This window comes from Dasypus novemcinctus, chromosome 2, assembly GCF_030445035.2.
Source record: "Dasypus novemcinctus isolate mDasNov1 chromosome 2, mDasNov1.1.hap2, whole genome shotgun sequence".
NCBI classification, from domain to species: Eukaryota; Metazoa; Chordata; class Mammalia; order Cingulata; family Dasypodidae; genus Dasypus; species Dasypus novemcinctus.
Window position 1 is genome coordinate 112,854,256 of NC_080674.1, and position 20,548 is coordinate 112,874,803.

General features: G+C 36.8%; 1 protein-coding gene across 1 annotated transcript in view; it reads right to left on the reverse strand.

Moving 5' to 3' along the window:
* The window catches only part of FBXL17 (F-box and leucine rich repeat protein 17), a 574,296-nt gene that overhangs the window by 371,080 nt on the left and 182,668 nt on the right, over positions 1 to 20,548 (reverse strand). Inside the window, exon 5 of the mRNA XM_004484091.4 lies at positions 12,878 to 12,985. Coding sequence (XP_004484148.1) covers positions 12,878 to 12,985 — 108 coding nt within the window. The remainder of the gene's footprint in view (positions 1 to 12,877; positions 12,986 to 20,548) is intronic.

Below are 20,548 nucleotides of genomic sequence, written 5' to 3' on the forward strand. Positions count from 1 at the left end.
TCAGAGTCTAACCAAGAAAACAGAAACCACTATGAGTATTTATGAAATTAAATGAAGGGAATTTTATGAAAGGAATTGGTTCCTCTGGTGAGTAAGCAGAAGCCGAGAAGACAAACCGTGGATAGTAGTGTTAAGCAGGAAGCCACCAAAACCCCTAGACTGAAGAGACAAAAGGAAGCAGCAGTGCTACTAGAACTAGTAGGCCGCGTCACCCAAAAGACGCCAGAGCCACAGCAGACATGTCCCAGGCTACACCATGGAGGAGACAGAGCTGTTGCCAAAAATGCTAATAGAGACTAAAGGAAAGGAGCGAAATACCATAGCTTCTGCCTCCCTTTGGCCCTCTTATCTCCCACTAAAGGATCCTTCAGGGTTAAGCCCGCTGTGATAAAAAAGATCTTGCCTAAGCAAAAGAAAAGATCTGAGAGCGAACAGGCTCAGGACCAGCACAAAGGAAGAGGATAGAAGGAGGAGGGTGGATGCAGGATTTCCAGCAGCCAGAAGAAGTAGAGTCAATCAAATATGAGACTTCTTTCTGACAACTCAGGGCAAGAATAATTGGCAGAGAATTCTTAAACCTTGCACAAGAAACCCAGGATACTGATGAAATTTGTTTTCTTCTTCCACCTAGATGAAAACTATAAAAGGCATAACTTGAGCTGAGGTTTCTCAGGTACATGGATATTTTTTCATTTTTTAAGAATCTAAGATTGATAGCCAATTGCATGTTGAAAACGTACCTTTGATCAAAATAGCCAAACATTTCATCTACTTAATATAACAGAGAGCGCTCCAGTAGAAGACTATTTTCTTTAAAAAAATGTTGATGTCCAATCATCGTACTGTGTTAAAATCAATTGAAGGGAAGTCTACTTTTCAGAAGCTGCTATGTTCCTGAAGGTTTTGTAAATACACTGTGATGAAGAGCTTTTGTGAAAATGCCAGTGATACCTCTGGGTTGACCTTGACAAGTAAGCATGTGAGGAACTCAAGGGCCTTCAATGGGCTCCATTATTGGGCAAATGTGTCTGAAGAAGGGGGATCTTAGAACCAAACTTAAATTAGAAAATTTTAGAAAATAAAGGAGAGATGAGTAGTAATCTGCAGACCTAAATTCTGACTAAATATTGAGGTTCCAAGCTAAAATTTCAGAACACACATCCCTACTGTCTCATTAACAATTTCTAAGAGAAAATTACTGTGGAAATTCCCTATTTTCAAAGAACCCCACTAGAATCAAGACACACATAATTTATCTTCCTTTCAGTGCCCAAAAGCCCCTGTAGAATCTTGAAGTGAATTCTAGATCATTATAAATACCATACAACATTAAACAAAAGTATAAAGAAAAATCTGATTATTTGAATTCTGTTATGAGTAAGAATTGCCACTGTGTCTGTGTGTGTGTGGTATGCTAAGTATGAATGTGAATGAATGTATGAGAAGTATATAATCAAGCATTTCACTGTGCTCAAAAAGACCTGTCTAGATGTAATAAAAAAAAGTTCTTAAAGAGTTAAATTAACTAAAGATGAAACAAGTATTTTATAAGTGTTCGAAACTATTAAGTGAATATAACTGTCAATGTTTTTAATCAATTGAATATTTTTAAAACTAATTCGATTCTATTTATCTCTTTGTAATTGTCAATAAACATTTATTTTAAATTAATAAATGAGATCTGTTTACTTTTTCTCCTCAGTAGCATATATCCTCATTAAGTTCCGTAATTTCAGAGAAATCTAGGTTTCTCTAACTTGGGCAGACTGTTTTGCTGATTTAGAGATGGGATTCTCTCCATGTTCAATATCACTATTTATATATAAACCACAAGACGAAGTGAAGTAAATTCCCACTGGTCCTTAAATAAAATTTCTGGCAAAAGACAGTGTGAATGAATTTGAAAGTATAGAAAAGAAACACATCTCAAAATATCTTTCTTAGATAAACACTGACCTTATGTGTTAATAACCAGATAAAGATGAAATCCTTTTTTACAAGAATATTTACAACAAAAAATAATTTATAAAACCAAATTATGCGGTAAAAACACAAGGAGTAAAGTCAGATTAATATAAGCAAAGTAAAATAATATTTAAAATATAAAGCTAAGATCCAAGAAAGGTCGTTTTAAAAAAGACTGTCGGGAAGTGGATTTGGCTCAACTAATAAAGTATCCACCTACCATATGGGAGTTCCAGGGTTCAAACCCAGGGCCTCCTGACCCGTGTGGTGAGCTGGCCCACACACAGTGCTGATGCATGCAAGGAGTGCCCTGTCACACAGAGGTGTCCCCCAGGTAGGGGAGCCCCATGTGCAAGGAGTGCACCAAATAAGGAGAGCTACCCCGTGCGAAAAAAGCACAGCCTGCCCAGGAGTAGCACGGCACACACGGAGAGGTGATGCAGCAAGATGATGCAACAAAAAAAAGAGACACATATTCCCGGTACCACTGACAAGAATAGAAGCGGACACAGAAGAACACACAGAGAGTGGATATAGACAGCAGACAACAAGGGGTAGAGCGGGGGCGCAGGGAGGAGAGAAATAAATAAAAAATCTTAAAAAAAAAAAAAAAAAGACTGTCAACTGTCCTCACTTTATATTTATATATTTATATTATAGCCTGAAGCAACCACTTTGTCAAAGGATAGGGGCCACAAAGAAACTCATTTGTTCATTTTACTTGTTAGGACTTTCACTAACTAAGTCATTTTAAAGATGAATTCATTTATTTTACTAGTGGCATCTTCATACCTCCTGCTATTGCAGTTGCTGAAATGAAAATGAGCACAAACAAATATACATTATTACAACTAGAGTTGAATAATAGAGTTATAAAATATAAAAAGAGTAGCCTTGCTAGGCAGGTATTACTGATTTAATAGAGTGAAAAAATAAATGTGATAAATTGCTGTAACTTATGCAGACATTGCCCTTGCCCTTACTAATTTGGAAAGATAAAAATCAAAGTCACTAATTTGAACAATAATAATAAGGCAGAACAGCATATCCCCTGATTCAGTGAATTGCTATAGTAGGAGTTTTAAAAATGATTTTAGTAAAATTACTAATTTATTTGTTTAGTGTGTTAATTCATTAAACAACCCTTAAGGGGTCAGTAGGGAAAGAAAAAAGTAACAATTAAGAACAGGAAGACATACCCATTCATCTTCAGTAATGGCACTCAAGTGGAAGAAAAAGTCTGAAAATTTTAAAGATTTATTTATTTTCATGAAAATTATTTTACATGCGTATTTTGAAGAAAGTATATGTGTGAATCAGGACTAAAGGGTTATGAGGGACCGTTGTGTATGGTAATGAATATCATTCTCATTTTTAAAATCTATTTATTTTTCAAATGCTTTAGTTATATCCAAGGAATCTTCCTTATAATAATCTACAGGTAGGTAGATGCTGTAATTAGGTTCATTTTACAGATGAGGAAACTGAGGCACATGTCAGGTGATTTGCCCAAGGCCATACAAGCCAACAGTCATACCATTTAGCTTTATGACAGCAATAAACATGCAAACTTCTAAGAAAAAATCAATTAATAGATCACACAAGACCTAGATAATTGCCTATATTCTCAATATTCAATTTTAGGCTCAACTCAATTCCTAAAAAGCTAAAAGGAACCAAAAGCATGGTCATCCAATAAACACTTCTCCATAACAGTCAGCAGGGAATATTCACTAGGGAATATTTCAGAGCTAAATGAATTTAAGAACATATATTTTCCACATCTCAGAATATCATACAAACATTTGTCATTAATCAGAAACCAAGGAAGTGATAATCCATGACTAAACAGAAATATCACCCTTGAAGTAGTGTAACAGTATGTTGTTACTTTAGAAAAAGTCAGTTGTTTGGAATTTTAAAAGGCAAGAAAGTTCATCTGTCATTCAGAGTCCCTGAATAAACGAGAAAAGAAAGACAAAAAATTGAGATAGCTGCATGAATGAATAGTCTTTCAGTTACTTATGTTAAATTGACTGAGAAAAAATCAATTTTGTTTTCCTTTAAAAAACATTTCATATTTCAACCATAAGCATTTTTAAAATATATGCTTTTTTTTTCAAAGTTCTTTAAATGTGTTTATGGTCCAAGAAATATCATAAGTTAAGGCATTTTGTTTAGCTGTCTGTTGTTACCTTTCTAAGAACTCTTTAAAACAAAACAAAACAAAACAAAAAACTCTCAACCAAACCTGTACCTAACATACCACAAGAAATCAGTTAACATTTATAAACTGAATAACTGAAGCATCAGAATTAATATTAACAGTTCTCTAAATCAATATTCATGACTTTAAAATATGTCAACAATCCAAAAAGGAAATGCATCTACCTCTAAGTATGACAATGTGAGTTTTTAATATAGCATATAATAAAAATGAACTTTTTGTTAAAAATCCTTCACTGTCATTTTTGAAAGTCATTTAAAAGAAGGTCTTCCTGACTTGATTGAAATCATTTGAACTGATGTGATAAAAATCATCTCACCATGGATCTGTCACATCAAATTCATGGATCTACAGCATTTCTAAAGCTCATGCTCCAACTACATGTAAAAATAACTTGCAACCTTTGATATTTTTTGGTGTACAGGCCTATTTGTTTAACTGACCTTTCAATTAATACTATATATGCACATATATTATTAATTATATCTTGAGAATTTCCCATGTTATTGTGTATTCTTGAAAAGTATGATATTGAATAGTATGATTTTATCATATTAGATTAACATCAACATTTTTAACTTTTTTAACTGTGATAGACCTCTCAAAATAGTTTTTATTATATGGATATTTCCAAATATAAACAAAAGTAATGAGAATAGTATCATGAACCACATGTACCTACTGTCAAGCTCAATTATCTATATTTTGCCTTTTTTGTTTCCTTTAATTACCTACTTTCTTTTGCTTTTCTTCTTTTTTCCCCCTTTAGGAATATTTTAAACCAAATCCCTAACATCACGTTCTTTCTTCAGTAACTATTCAAGTGAGCATCTCTAGCTGATAAAGACTTAAAAATATAACACACTGTCACTGTCACCTCTGCCAAAATTGACAATAATTACTTAATATCATTCAAAATATTCTCAATATCATAGAAATATATTTTTAATGCTGTTTTGTTTCCATCAGAATCCAAGGAAACTCCCCACAATGCATTTGGTTGCTATGCCTTGCCTTTTATATAATAATGCTTCCTTTTTTTTTTTCTTCCAATGACAAATGTTCATTGGAGAAACTGGGTCATTTGTCCCAGACAATGTCCATATTCTGGACATAGCTGATTGCCTTTTTGTGGTGTCATTTAACTTGTTGCTCTAACCCTACTATTTCTATAAATGAGTAATTAAATCTAGTAGCAAAATTAGATTCAGGCTCCATTTTCAGACAAGAATATATGTAAATGGTACTATATACTTTCTATTGCATCACCTCATGAGTACATAATAACTGATTGTCTCACTTTTACTGATGCAAAGATTGATCAATGGGTCAAGTGGTATCAGCCTCTTCCCTCCATTATAAAATTCCTTAATAGGAATATCAATTCCCATTAATGATTTTAGCATTCATTGATGATCATTGCCTAGACCCATTATTTAACAGTAAGTATAAAATTTTCTGTCATTCTTCTATTTATTAGCTGGAATTCTCCTATACAGGATAGTCTTTCCTTGTATATTATGCTGGTTATTCTGGTGTACAGAGCATACAGTATAAGAATGATAATTATGTGGTTCTCACTTTAATTTAGAGTACTGAGTTTTTCCATTATTAAGCTCTGAAGATGACAAGGAGGTTTGTGGGAGGTTTTGTTTTTTATTTTTAAACAGCTTTAATTGAGGTAAAACTGATGTACCAAAAACTGCATATAGTTAAAGCATACAATCTGATAAGCTTTGACATATGTGTATACCCATAAAACTCTCACCACAATCAACAAAATCAATCCTCCCCAAAAGTTTCCTTGTGCTCCTTTGTAATCCTTTCTGTCCTACCCTCCCTCTTCCCCTGCCTGAATTCTTAGGCAAACCACAAGTTCACTTTCTGTCATATACATAAATTTGTGTTTCACAGAACTTTATATGAATGGAACTATACAAATGGCTTTTTATAGTTAGCATAATTGTTTTGAAATTCATTTATGCTGTTAGCATGTATCAATAGATCATTCCTTTTATGTATGTATTTATACATATACCTGTTGCTAGATATTGGGTTATTTCCCAGTGTGCTTTTATTTCTCTCAGGTAAATATGTAGTTGTGGAATGGCCAGATTTTAGAACTTTCTAAACTGTTCCCTAAAGTGGTTGAACCGGGCGGCAAACTTGGCCCAGTGCTTAGGGCGTCCGTCTACCACTTGGGAGGTCCGCGGTTCAAACCCCCAGCCTCCTTGACCCGTGTGGAGCTGGCCCATGCGCAGTGCTGATGTGCGCAAGGAGTGCTCTGCCACGGAGGGGTGTCCCCCGCATAGGGGAGCCCCACGCGCAAGGAGTGCACCCCCTAAGGAGAGCCGCCCAGCACGAGAGAAAGTGCTGCCTGCCCAGGAATGGCGCCACACACATGGAGAGCTGACACAACAAGATGACGCAACAAAGAAACACAGATTCCCGTGTCGCTGACAACAACAGAAGCGGACAAAGACGACGCAGCAAATAGACACAGAGAATAGACAACTGGGATGGGGGGGAGGGGAGAGAAATAAATAAATAAATAAATAAATCTTTTAAAAATTAAATAAATAAAGTGGTTGAACCACTTTACATTTCCAACAGCAATGTATAACGGTTCAAATTTCTCCACATGCTCAATAAAACTTATTGTCTGACTTTTTCATTACAGCCACATTCACTGGTTTGAAGTGTTATCTTATTGTGATTTTGGCTTGCATATCCCCAAATTTTGAGCATCTTTTCATGTGCTTACGACCATTTGTATATCTTATTTGGGGAAACGTCTATTTAAATCATTTTTAATTGGTTTGTCTGTCTTTTTACGTTGAGTTGTAAGAGTTTTTTATTGTAAGAGTTTTTTATATATTCTGGATACTAGAAACTTAAGACAGATATGGTTTTCAAAATTTTTCTCATTCTGTGGGCTGTCTTTTCACTTCGTTGATAGTGTTATTTTTTATTTTGAAGTCCAATATATATTTTTTGGTGGTTTGTAATTTAGGTGTCATACTATGAAACTATAACCTAATTCAAGGTCATGAGGATTTACACCTATATTTTATTCTAAGAGTTTTATAGTGTTAGCTCTTACATTTAGGTCTTGATACCTTTTTGAGTTAATTTTTTTTTTTAAAGATTTATTTTTATTTTATTTAATTCCCCCCCTCCCCCGGTTGTCTGTTTTCTGTATCTTTTTGCTGCGTCTTGTTTCTTTGTCCGCTTCTGTTGTCGTCAGCGGCACGGGAAGTGTGGGCGGCGCCATTCCTGGGCAGGCTGCACTTTCTTTTCACGCTGGGCGGCTCTCCTAACGGGCGTACTCCTTGCGGGTGGGGCTCCCCTACGCGGGGGACATCCCTACGTGGCACTGCACTCCTTGCGCGCATCAGCACTGCTCATGGGCCAGCTCCACATGGGTCAAGGAGGCCCGGGGTTTGAACCGTGGACCTCCCATGTGGTAGACGGACGCCCTAACCACTGGGCCAAAGTCCGTTTCCCCTTTTTGAGTTAATTTTTGTCTACGCTTTAAGATAGGAGTCTTTTAGAACTTTTTTTTTTTTTTTTTTAGGAGACACCAGGACCTGAACTCAGGACCTCCCATGTGGGAAGCAGGAGCTCCCCTCTAGAACTCTTACAGATTAAGGATTTATATTTAGATTCATGACTCATTTTTAGTTAATTTTTGTAAATGGTGTGGAGGGAAGTTAATTTTTTCTACATGGATATGCAATTGTTATAGCACCATTAATAGAAAAGATTATCTTTTTCCCACTGGGTTGCCTTTGTGCCTTGTTGAAAAACTGTGTGTGTATGTATGTGTGTGTGTATTCCTTTCTGGACTCTGAATTCTGTTCCATTAACCTATTTGTCTATCTTTATGCTAAGACACAGTGTCTTGATTATTATTACTGTATAAATCTTAAAATCAGGTCATATCTTCCAATTGTGTTCTTCTTTTTCAAGGCTGTCTTAGCTATCCAAGGTCCTTTGCATTTCCATATGAATTTCACAATGGGTTTGTCAATTTCTACCTAAAAGCCTGCTGGGATTTTGAATAGAATTGTGTTGAATGCATAGACTGATTTGAAAGAATTGACATCAAACAAAACTGAGTCTTCAGACCACTGACCATGGTATGTCCCTCCATTTGTTTTGTGTTTAAGTTCTCCCAGTAATGTTTCGTAGTTTTCTAGGTACAAGTCTTTCTCGACTTTTGCTAACTTATCCCTAAGTATGTCATATATTTGGTGAAACTATAATTTGTATTGTATTTAAATTTTAGCTTAGAATTATTTATTGCTAGCATATAGGGATACAATTGATTTTACATCCTGCAACTCTCCTAAGCACATTTATTACTTCTAGTATTTTTCGGTATATCCGATTAGATTTTCTACATTATTCGGGTCACGAATAAAGACAGTTTTTCTTCTTCCTTTCCAATTTGAATGCCTTTTTATTTTTATTTTTTCTTGCCTGAGGGCACTGTCTTCAACTTCAGAACAATGTTGACTATAAGTGGTGTGTGGAAATCCTTGCCCACTTCTTGACATTGAGGGGAAAGCATTCTGTCTTTCACCAATAACTATAATGATTAGCTGTAGGTTGTTTATAAAAGTCTTTTATGAGATAGAGGATGTTCACTGGATCTTCCACTCCTACTTTGCTGAGGATTGTTCTTTTTTATCTAGATATGGATGTTGAATTTTGTCAAATACTTTTCTTGTGCCTATTGAGATGATTGTATGTTTTTTCTCTTTTAATACATTAATATGGTAAATCACCTTGATTGATATTTGAGTGCCCAACCAATTTTGCAATTCTGGGATAAACCACACTTGGTCATGATGAATTATCCTTAAATACTACTAAATTTATTTGCTAAACTTTTGTTTAGAATTTTTATATCTATATCCACAATGGATAGTGATGAAAAATTTTCTTCTCTTCTAATATCATTATCTGGTTTTCTTATCAAAGTAACAATAGCCTCACTTCTAGAAAAGTTTTGTTTTATCCCTAAATATGTGGTAGAATTCAGCAGTGAAGCTATCTGGGCCTGAAGAATTATTGATGTGACGCTTTTTACTATGAATTCAATTTTTTACTAGAAATAGGGATAACCAAGATATCTATTTCTTCTTGAGTGAGATTTGTAGTTTGTTTCTTTCAAATAATTTTCCATTACATCTCAATTGTCAAGTTTATAAGTTTAAAGTTGTTCATAATATTCCCTTATTATCAACTTCTTATTGTTCTTGGTTGCCTGATATCCAATATATTGAAAACCAATGTTTTATATATTCTGTCTGTTTTGAGGGGGCTGTTTCAGGGAAGAGAGCAAATATAGTCCTTATTTTGGCTAGAAACAGAAGTCCAATTTTGTTTTGTTTTGTTCTGTTTTATACATATCATTACAAACTCGTGGTTTTATTGTATTTGATTTGATTCAATCCATTACAGTCATTCTTCTTTTTATGTTCAAATTATCCCAACATATGCCAGCGGGAGCTTCTTCATGTTGGCTATAGTATCCCATTAACATGTTGCTGCTAGTCTCTTTAGTGGCAAGCAGTATTTAGGCACCACAAGCTAGGCACTAGGGGGTTAACTGTGTACTTGCATTTGCTGAATTTGTATAAAGCAGGAGAGAGAGAAGAAGAGAGTAACAGAAAGAGAGTTTACATTTATAAACAGGTACACTGCCAAGAACAGAACATACCTTTGTTGGGGAAACTCACTTCTGTCACTTACAACAAGTTGCTAAGACTCTTAACTGTTACATGGAGACCTCATAAGTTTTTTTTTTTTTCCTAAATATTGAACTCTAAGTTTCCAACCTCAGTCCAGTAAACCTGACTTAGTCTTCTCAACTTGTGTGTTCTTAAAATTCACTATTTCTGAACTCTTATTTGCACAATTGTAACAGCTTAAAATGAAGGCCCCTATCCCAATATTGTTTGATAATAGCAGAATCTATCTGAAGACTAAGGGTGTGTCAGCAGTATTATAAAGGAAATGAGAGTTCAGATACAGCCAAGATTGAGAGCACAAAAATAAAACTAATTCCAATGGACCACAGTAATAAGATACCAATGTTTTTTCCCCTTTATTCCCTATCTTGTCTTCTTGCCCTTGGTTTAACAATCTATGATTTATCTCACAAATCCCCAATTTTCCTTTCCAATTTCCTAAAGACTTGGCTTTTCTAGTTTCAGAGAGACCTTCCCAGAGTACCTTTTCAGGGCAATGATTCCTAAATTCATAACTTCTGGATGAAAGCAACCTTAGTGATAGATAATCTAATCTACGCTCATGACTTCAAAGACAGAAAAAGAGATTTTATGCCACTTGCCTCTCTAGCAAACTTAGAGCCAGAGACATAAAAATCATGAGTTAGAGAGATTTTCTAAATCATGTAAAAATTAACATGTTTAGGCCAGTAACTCTCAACTCTCTCTGTCTCACATCTCCCTAAGTAATGATTTAAAAATTATATCCCATAACAACAACAAGGGAAACACAACTTTTCTAGAGGCATTTATATATTTAGAAACATTTTATGAATTACTCAGCAATTGCTATGAAAACACTACCAGAATGCAAATATTTTAAACAACAAAACTTTTATTTTGTTAAAACCTGAGTGCTATCCTTGGTTTTCAAGAAATAAAATAGTATCTTGTTAAAATCGACACCTGTTTAAAATGTCATCTTACTTTTACTTGAACACAGAAACTAAGAAACAATATCATACCACAAACCAGTTTTCTCATAATAGCAAACTTTGTTGAAGACCTAAAAAGCACCTCAAAACTTTGTAGACCAACTTTGATATGAGTCTAGTAGATTCCAGCTGCTGACAGGTCAAACAGCAATCCTTACCTATAATCTTTGAAAGAACCTTCTCAGCAAATTTAACCTTCCAATGCAGACTTTTGCTGTAACTATTTTTGTCACAGAGAATAATTGTGACCTTTTAAGTATTAGTGTATCATAATTTTTGGCCATCTCAAAGTGCTCAGGGACACACTTACTGATCTGTCTTGTTTTGTCTTTAATGAGTACAATTTCAAGTGATTATAAAACCACCACATATGGTCATTATAACTCATAGTGTGCACAATATGTTTATCCAAAGACACTTCTATTCTATGCCATAAGCAGCATTAGATATTGACTAGAAAAACATCCATCTACCAACAAGTTAAGGGCAAGGTAAAAGGAAATGAGTAAAAAATGACAGTTACTATTTCTTGGTTACACTAAGATGTTCTGATCGATCAATAATTGAGAAAACAAACCCATCCTTTCCTCTACATCTAGGCGCTGATCCTCAAAATACAATTAATGCTGATTAGTCATTTATGACACAAGGGTAATCACAAGCTCTCTTTCAGATATACAGAACTAGAACAGTGATTTGATTTCTTTTTCCATCAAAGTTTGCATTGATTTTAATAACAATTTAGATACTAAAGCGTCTACCTTAATAGTAATAGCTAACATTTACTTAGCACTTATTATGGGCTTGATACTAGTCAAGCACCTTATATATATCACCTCAGTTAATACCCTGAAACATAATTTGTGCTATGTCACTAAGCTTATAAGAACAGAGCCAGGATTCAAACCCAAGCTAACTCCAGGGCCCAGGCTTTTAACCACTGTGCTTCACTGTGCTTCAGTATACTCCTAGCTAACTTGTAAACATTTGTTCTTTTCCTAGGGATGGAAAGGCATTATTTCCCACTTAAGTATAAGCTTGGAAAAAATAAACCCAGAGACCTGGGATCTTGACTGTTTTGTTCAGCAGTGTGCTGCTAACATAACAATTGTTCAATAGTTGTGAAATGTAGAAAGGCTGAGTTCAAAGGTTACTCAGGTTTTAAAAGGGAAAGGCAAGACTCACACCCATTCTCCTAAGTACTATTTGATATACTTATACTCTACGCAGTGATAAATTTCAGATAATGTACAGGTAAATTTTATATTAATAGTTGCCAATTTTTTTTTTACATGTATCTAAGGAAAAGCTCCTCATTATTTTCGAGCTCTGGAAAGTAGTGGATGTGATACATAAGTGAGAAACTACAAAGGAAATGGCATTTTCATCATTGCTAAAATATAACATTTTTTAATATATAGTATATACATGAACTATCTGAGCTATAAGGTTAATTTTTTTTTCTTTATTAGAGAAGATGTGGGTTAACAGAACAATCATGCATAAAATATAAGGTTAATTTTGACATAAATTCACCTCTCTTTTCACCTTTAATATTTGAATTAATCATATGGACTGACCACATTCATTTCTTAAAAGCCAAATGCTCAGAGAACCTGTGATATGTGAGCAATGAACACTGAAATAAAAAAATGTTCTAAATGCACTGCATTAAATTAATATTTAAATGATTGTTGTTATAGGCATTGGATTTTGTAATGTATATTTTTTCAGTCATTAGCAATGAAAAAGCAAAAATATAAGCTTATTACTTAAATGAGGGTCCCATTTCAGAAAGGATAGTTTTGGGATTATTTTCTTAAACTGATTTTAACTTTATCAAACTCTAGTATACTTCTATAATGCTGTATTTCTCATGCAAGTACAATTAATAATGCTGGGGCCATCAACCTAGGGACAAGCAGAGGAGATGTAGCCATGGTACTTACCTTGGTTAGGTGAATAACTCCCTTTGAAGTAACCGAACAACCCATGAAGCCAACATACTGTAGTTCAGGGCAGTGTTCAGCAAATGCTTTCACTGATTGATCTGTCACCTAGGGAAGGGACATAAAATTATTCAAGGTGACATTCAAGTGAACTCAAAAATTTAGCTCCTGCAAATTTCCCCCGTCTCATCTAGCATCATTAATATTTCCTTCTCCACTGAGTCACTTGAATCAGCATACAAACATGCTGCAATATCTCCTATGTTTATTTTTTTTAAAATATTCCCTTGACCTTACATCCTCTTCTATCACCCCGTGTTTTTGCACTTCTTCATGGAAAACTCCTTTTCCACCATTCTCCCTCCCCTAATATACACATACATATGCATTTTATTGAAATATAATTCATACACCATAAAATCTACCTTTTCAAGTATACAGTTCAGTGGTTTTAGTGTATTCATACAGTAGTGAAACAATCGTGAATGTCTAATTTCAGAACATTTTCATCATACCTAAAAGAAACCCTATTGGCATTAGCAATCACTCCCCATTCCCCACTTCCCCAACCCCTGGAAACCTATAAGCTCCTTTCTGTCTCTATGGAATTGCCTATCCTGGACATTCATTCATGTATATGAAATCATCAGATATATGCCTTTTGTGTCTGACTTATTCACTTATCTTAATGTTTTCAAGGTTCATCCACATTGAACCATGTATCAGTACTTCATTCCTTTTCACTGCTGAATATATTCCACTGTATAGATATACCATCTTTTCCACAATCTCTCTCTTTTTTTTTTTAAGATTTATTTATTTATTTATTTTTTATTTAATTCCCCTCCCCTCCCCCCGTTGTCTGTTTTCTGTGTCTTTTTGCTGTGTCTTGTTTCTTGTTTCTTTGTCCGCTTCTGTTGTCGTCAGCGGCACGGAAAGTGTGGGCGGCGCCATTCCTGGGCAGGCTGCTCCCTCCTTCGCCGCTGGGCGGCTCTCCTTATGGGTGCACTCCTTGCGCGTGGGGCTCCCCTACGCGGGGGACACCCTGCGTGGCGCGGCACTCCTTGCGCGCATCAGCACTGCGCATGGGCCAGCTCCACACGGGTCAGGGAGGCCCAGGGCTTGAACCGCGGGCCTCCCATGTGGTAGACGGACGTCCTAACCACTGGGCCAAAGTCCGTTTCCTCCACAATCTCTTTATCTCACTCTAATCAGGCTTTTATCCCTGCCATTCAACTGTCACCATACCACTGAATTAATTGGTCTATTTTGATTCTCATCCCAGCCTCTCAGCAGTATCTGACACATTTGATGATTCTTCAGGAAAGAGTTTACTTGCATCTGATGTACCACAATCCCCTGATTTCCCTCCTTCCTCATGGTGGCTCTTGTCAGTCACTTGCTGAATTCACCTCAGTTCAGTCCTGAGCTCACTTCTCTTTTTTATCTTTATTCCCTAGTTAATCTCATGGCTTTAAATACTAGCTATATATCAAGGCCCCAGGTTCATACCTCTGTGCACTCTACTTCTAACTTGTATACCCAACTGCCTAGTCACTCCCCTTGGACAATTTTTAGGCATCAAAAACTTATAACAAGTCAAAAGGGGAAATCTTTGTATTTCCACACAAGCTTGCTCCTCCCCAGGACTCCCCAGTTAGTCCTGTGCAATCACTATTCACCTTTTTCACTCAAAATCACACCCAGCCCACTAGGAAATATTGCTGGTTCTTCCAAATATATCCTAAATATGGATACTTCTCACCTCTTCTACCACTACCACCTTAGTCCACTGTCAATATCATCTCTAACCTGAAAGGAAATAGTTCCCAACAACAGACCCTGCTTCCACTTTTGTTCCTCTATTGTTTATTCTTCACACAGCAGCCACAGGATCTAACAATTGTCATTCTCTTGCTGAAAACTCTCTAACGGTTTCTCACCACACCATGGTTTATAAAGTCCTACATAATCTGACCCCTATCAGACTTCAATTTTTATTTCCCCCATACTTCCACCTCTCTCATCTACTTCAGCCAAAACGGCCTCAAACCATTCTTAAAACATGCCAAACCTGTTTCTATCTAAAGGTCTTTATATTTACTCTTCCCTCTGCCCCAAATGCAAACCCCTTCAAAGGTCCCATGGCCCACTCTTTCACTTCAATCCCGTCTCTGTTTCCATGGCATCTCCTGAGACTCTCCCTGACCACCCTACCCAAAAGAATACCAAATGACTCCCCCAATTACTCTCTGTCCTTCACCCTATTTTGATTTTCTTCATAACACTTATCACTACCTGAGATTACATTATATGAATATTTGCTTATTACTTTATTGCCAGTCTTCTCCCACCAGAATATAAATGCCAGGCAGGAACTCATCATCTCCCCCTCCACTAGGGTAACCCACCTTTCCAGTTTGCCTGAAACAGTTTGTTTCAGCACTGAAAGTCCTGTCTCCTGAAAAAAACCCTAAGTCTCAGGAAAATTGCCAAGAACTGATCAATCTACCCACCACCCAACCCCACTCGTACGCCATTAGCACCTAGCACTTAATAAGAAGTCAATACATATTTGTTAAATAAATGAATGAGTAATGTTTCTTCTCTCTCTTCCTGTGCCTCATGTATTTTTCTTCCTTGTTTTTTTTTTTAAAGATTTATTTATTTATTTTTCTTTATTTATACCCTTCTCCCCCAAATGGTTCTCTCATCTGTCTGCTTATTGTTTGCTCGCCTTCTCCAGGAGGCACCGGGAACTGAATCCAGAACCTCCCACACAAGAAGCAAATGCCCAACAGCCTGAGCCACATCTGCTCTCCACAGGCTGTGGCATCTGCTGGCTTGTGGCATTTGCTTGTTGTGGTGGGAGGCAGCATCTAGCTTGTTGCAGCAGGAGGTGTCATCTGCTTGTCTTCTTTTAGGAGGCACCAGGACCCAAACCCAGGACCTCCCATGTGGTAGGCGGCACCCAACTGGTTTAGCCACATCCACTTCTCCCTTATATGTAGTATTATACTACAATTATATTCCTATTATTTTCATATATTGATTTTAAAATAACATTATACTAGTGTCTTTACTGTCTCTGATGTAGTTGGTGTGTTATGAAATCCCAATACTAAGAATATACTCAAAAGAATTGAAAGCAGGGATGCAAATAGGTATATGCAAACCAATGTTCTTCACAGCATTACTTGCAATTGCCAAAAACTGAAAGTAACCCATATTACATGGGTTCATCCATCCATCAATGGATAAATGGATTAAAAAAATGTGGTATAAACATATGATGTACTATTATTCAGCTGTACAAAGGACAAAGTATTGACACAGGTGACAACATAGATGAACTGCAAAGATCTTATGTTGAGGGGAGTGAATGTAGCTCAAGAAGTTGAATGCCTGCTTCCCACATGAGAGGTCCTGGGTTCAGTTCCCATGCCTCCTAAAACAAAAACAAACAACAAGCAAAAAAAGGAAAGAAAAAAAAAAACTCAGGAAAGCCAACGTGGCTCAGTGGCTGAGCACTGGCTTCCCACATATAAGGTCCTAGGTTCAATCCTTGGCCTCAGTACCCCAAAAAATAAATTATTTTAATTTTTTTAAAAAAAGATCTTATGTTGAGTGAAGTAAACCAGTCACTTAAGGACAAAAATTGCATGATCTCACTGATATGAACTAAGAATATCACGAAGACTCACAGAGGTAGATTCTGGAAGACAGATTACCAGGAGATAGAAAGGGAGTAGAGAGTGGTGAGCCAATGCTCAATCTGGGAAGAATCTATGATAAGGTGGATGGTGATGGTTTGGCAGTGAACAGATATCATGGCGGTGCAGCAATGTGAATCGGGTCGATGGTGCTAGAGTGTGAGTGAGCGGGGTTGGGAGGGTGGGTTGGGCTAGCCATGGAGCTGAGTGAACAGCATAGGAACAGGTGGAGGAAGGAAGAGGTGAACTCTGAGAGGTCGAGGACTGTGGTTGAGAATACAATTGTGGGAGTGTTCTTTCAGCATCTATGGCAGGGGAGGTATACTGCTAGACGTTATCTGTGGTAGAGTAATATGTGGGGAAGGGGACACCTGGAGCATGCCTCTATGGAATATGAAGGTGTTCATGCTGTCAGAGGGTGTTACCTTAGTAGGTAGAGACCCACACAGTAACCAGCAAAATATTAAATTCCCATCCTGGGGAGTCCTACTACATTCTTAAATAGAGGGATTAAGAATCTCTGGAGTACATAGGCAGTGCTTAATAAAAGAAAACAGACCAATATGCCAAGCCCTTGACATTAATGCTTGTACTTATGAATCATATTCTTGTAAAATTGAAACTTAGCCTACTAATATCTATTGCCTAAGAGTTACCTCCTGAAAACCTCCTTGTTACTCAAATGTGGCCTCCCTCTAAGGCAACTTCAGCAAATAAATTCATTACCTTCCCCCTGGCATGGGACATGACTCCTGGGGATGAACTTCCATGGAACCAAGGGATTAACACAGTGTCAACCAGAAATGCATTTAGAAAAAGACCTTGATCAAAAAGGGGAAATGTTAAATACAAAAGAGTTTTTATGGCTAAGAGATTTCAAAGAGAGTTGGGAGGTCATTCCAGAGGTCATGCTTATGCATATCTCGGGTGGATCTCAGGAATTGCCACAGTAAACAGTACACCAAACAGGGCTTCTCCTGAGCACTCTAGAGACATCCAGACACTATAGGCAAGGCACACATCCCCCATGAAATCAGCACCCCGTCAGTGAGTCTTACCTTGGAATATATGATAACCTATTTTCCCAAAGTAACAGTTAGGCTCGTTTAAAATTTCCCTACACATGTTCTTCTGCCCCTTTTATTTGAATCTATAATTAGTATTATCCTCATTAAACATATGTCCAGAGACTTAACTCTTAATTCTTTTCATATGTTGGTTGACCCCTGAATCTCGGGAGAGTTACAGCCAGCACCTACTCTCCAGTTCAAAGGACTTGCCTGGGACAACTAACAAAAGGATGATGATGGAAACCCCCATCCCCAAAAACAGAGAGTATCCACAACAGCAAACAAAATAGTTCCTTTCATCTGCCCCATAAGATCTAAGCCCCTCTCAATCTGAAGCAGAGTGGATATCCCCATCCCAAAATCCTCAAGATTGAGGAAAGATCAAATATAAGGGGGGGATGCAATCATGGACCAAAGTAGATGTACTGTATTATAGTAATGGAAGAGCTTGTAACACTGATATAAAGATGGTGGTTACCAGAAATTCTGAGGTGAGGGGGATGGAAAAAGAGGTGGAATGCAGGCATTTTTAGGGAATTGAAATTGTTCTACATGATACTGCAATGATGGATACAGGTCATCATTTTGTCAAAACCTATAAAACTGTACTGGGCAAAATGTAAACCATAATGTAAACTACAGACCTCGGTTAGTAGCAATGCTTCAATATTTGTTCATCAATTTTAACAAATGCATTAACAGGGGAAAGTGTGAGAAGGGGAGAAGTGGGTTTGGGGGAATCCCCTATACTTTCAATGTAATTTTTCTGTAATCTAAAACTTCTTATATATAAAATAATCTAAAGTGTATTTTATATATATATAAATAGGGGCAGGGTACTTTTACACCAATGGCTCTTAACTTTGACATGTATTAGAATCCTCTTAGAGTTATAAAAACACAGATGACCAGGCCTCATGCCAGCCCAAAAGGGGCAAGGGATAAGAATTTATTTTTTAACAAGCTCCCCAACTGATTCTTAGGAGTGTGAAAGCTTTAGAGACCCAAGGCTGCAAATAAGTCATATTAGCAGCATTTGGCATTTCTAATTGGCCCTGTTTTACATGAAGAATAGAATAAAATCCCTTTTGTCTCTTCCTAACTCCCCTTAAAATTACTGTGTATGAAATTATATTCTTGTAACTGTGCTAAAATTTCCTTCGTAGTTTCACAAAGTTGTAGTTTATAAAAGAAAGTCCAAATCTCCTCTCTCATATGCTAAATTTCAGATTCACTTTCCTCACAGTCAAGAAGAAATCAAGTTAAACACCCTTGTTAGTTTTTCAAATAGCAGCCACTTGCATCACCCTTGCATTAACTTTAATATGGGTGACTCTTATTTTGTATCTTCCTTATCTATTCTGAACAGATATTGGAAAATAAAGGTATGTGGGTAGCATTAATTCTAAAACAATCACAAAGGACATTTTCCTAAAATAATGAAATCAACGGCATCCATTGTACATCTGATAAAAGATTAATTCTGTCTTCAAAAGTAAAGTATGCTTCAGCATATTAAGACAAAAGGTGCCATTGATAAATTAAAAATGGACTTTCCTGACACATAGCTTTCTAAAGAATTATGTTAACAAAGAATATTTAAGGCACCAAAATTGCCTGATGCCTCAATGAATACCAATTTCCATTTTAAAAAGGTAGAGAGTAGTAAATAAGGTTAAATACATGGTCAATTGGTCAAACACTGCCCAATCTCACTCTAACACCAAGGCCTTTCCTATAGCCACCTTCCTGGAAGGAAAAGGAACTCAGATAAAGATTCTGCCCAAGTGGCTAAGGCTTTCAGAGATAAGAAAAGGGTATTAAAAACATTGTCTTTCTCTTTCCACTCAAGCAATCAGAATAATAAAAGAGCTTGAAGGATTCTCCAGCAACAAAGCCCTAGAAGGCCAAGCAAAACAGAAGTCCCTGGGGGATGCAAACACTTACTAGGTTTGATCTGTTTTAGGAGATTAATAAAAGGGCCTTGAAGATTTGAGTGAGGTCTAGCTCTACTCTTAAGAATAGAAGATCAGTTAGGGATTTGTTGCAGTGTTGTAGAATGTGAGAGAGGTTCAATTATTTGCGTATAGAGAGGCCAGGACTCAGGAATGATTTTGAGAAGGAAAAATGGTTTATTGAGGCCGGCCGGATTCGGGAGCTTTCTGCTGCAAATCTGAGCCCGGAACAAGACTCCGGAGCCCCTTTTTATACAGAGAAGAAAGGCCAAATGGTCCTTTTGTCTCAGTTCTCAATAGGCTTGAATTAGCATGTATCTTCCACATCCTAGGTAAGCCCCCAGCATGGACTTCACACATTCCAGATAAGCCTCTAGCCCATTTTCCCTGTATATTTAAGGTTTATAGACTTTGCAATGTTAAACCATTTCCTGGGACTGGAGTCACTGCCATGGTTACCAATGGCAGGACTGCAGCCTCTTATCGTCCCACACCCACAAGTCACAGACAGCTTAGGTTATCTATTAAGAGACAAAGAGCCTCCTACCCATAGCCCACATCAGCAGAACTGGCAGAAACACAGTGTAACCTGCAAAACGGTTAGGCACTGGTGGTGTCAGCATCTCTGGGATCTTGGAATGTGATTGCCTAGATTCAAATGGCTGGATCATTTACCAGTTGTGTAACTTTCTTCTGAGCAAGTCATTTCACCTCATTACTTTAGTTCTATCTTCTGTAATAGAAAATAACAGTACTTACTTCACAGGATAAGATGTGTGGGTAAAATTAGATAATACATGTAAAATGTTTTCAACAGTGCTTGGCATATTGTAATTGCACAATAAATTTGAGACATTTTAATCATAGTCATGCTAGGTTCCCCTTTCTTCTGTATTCCGATTCTTAGCCAGGATTAAGGGGTTGACATGTGTA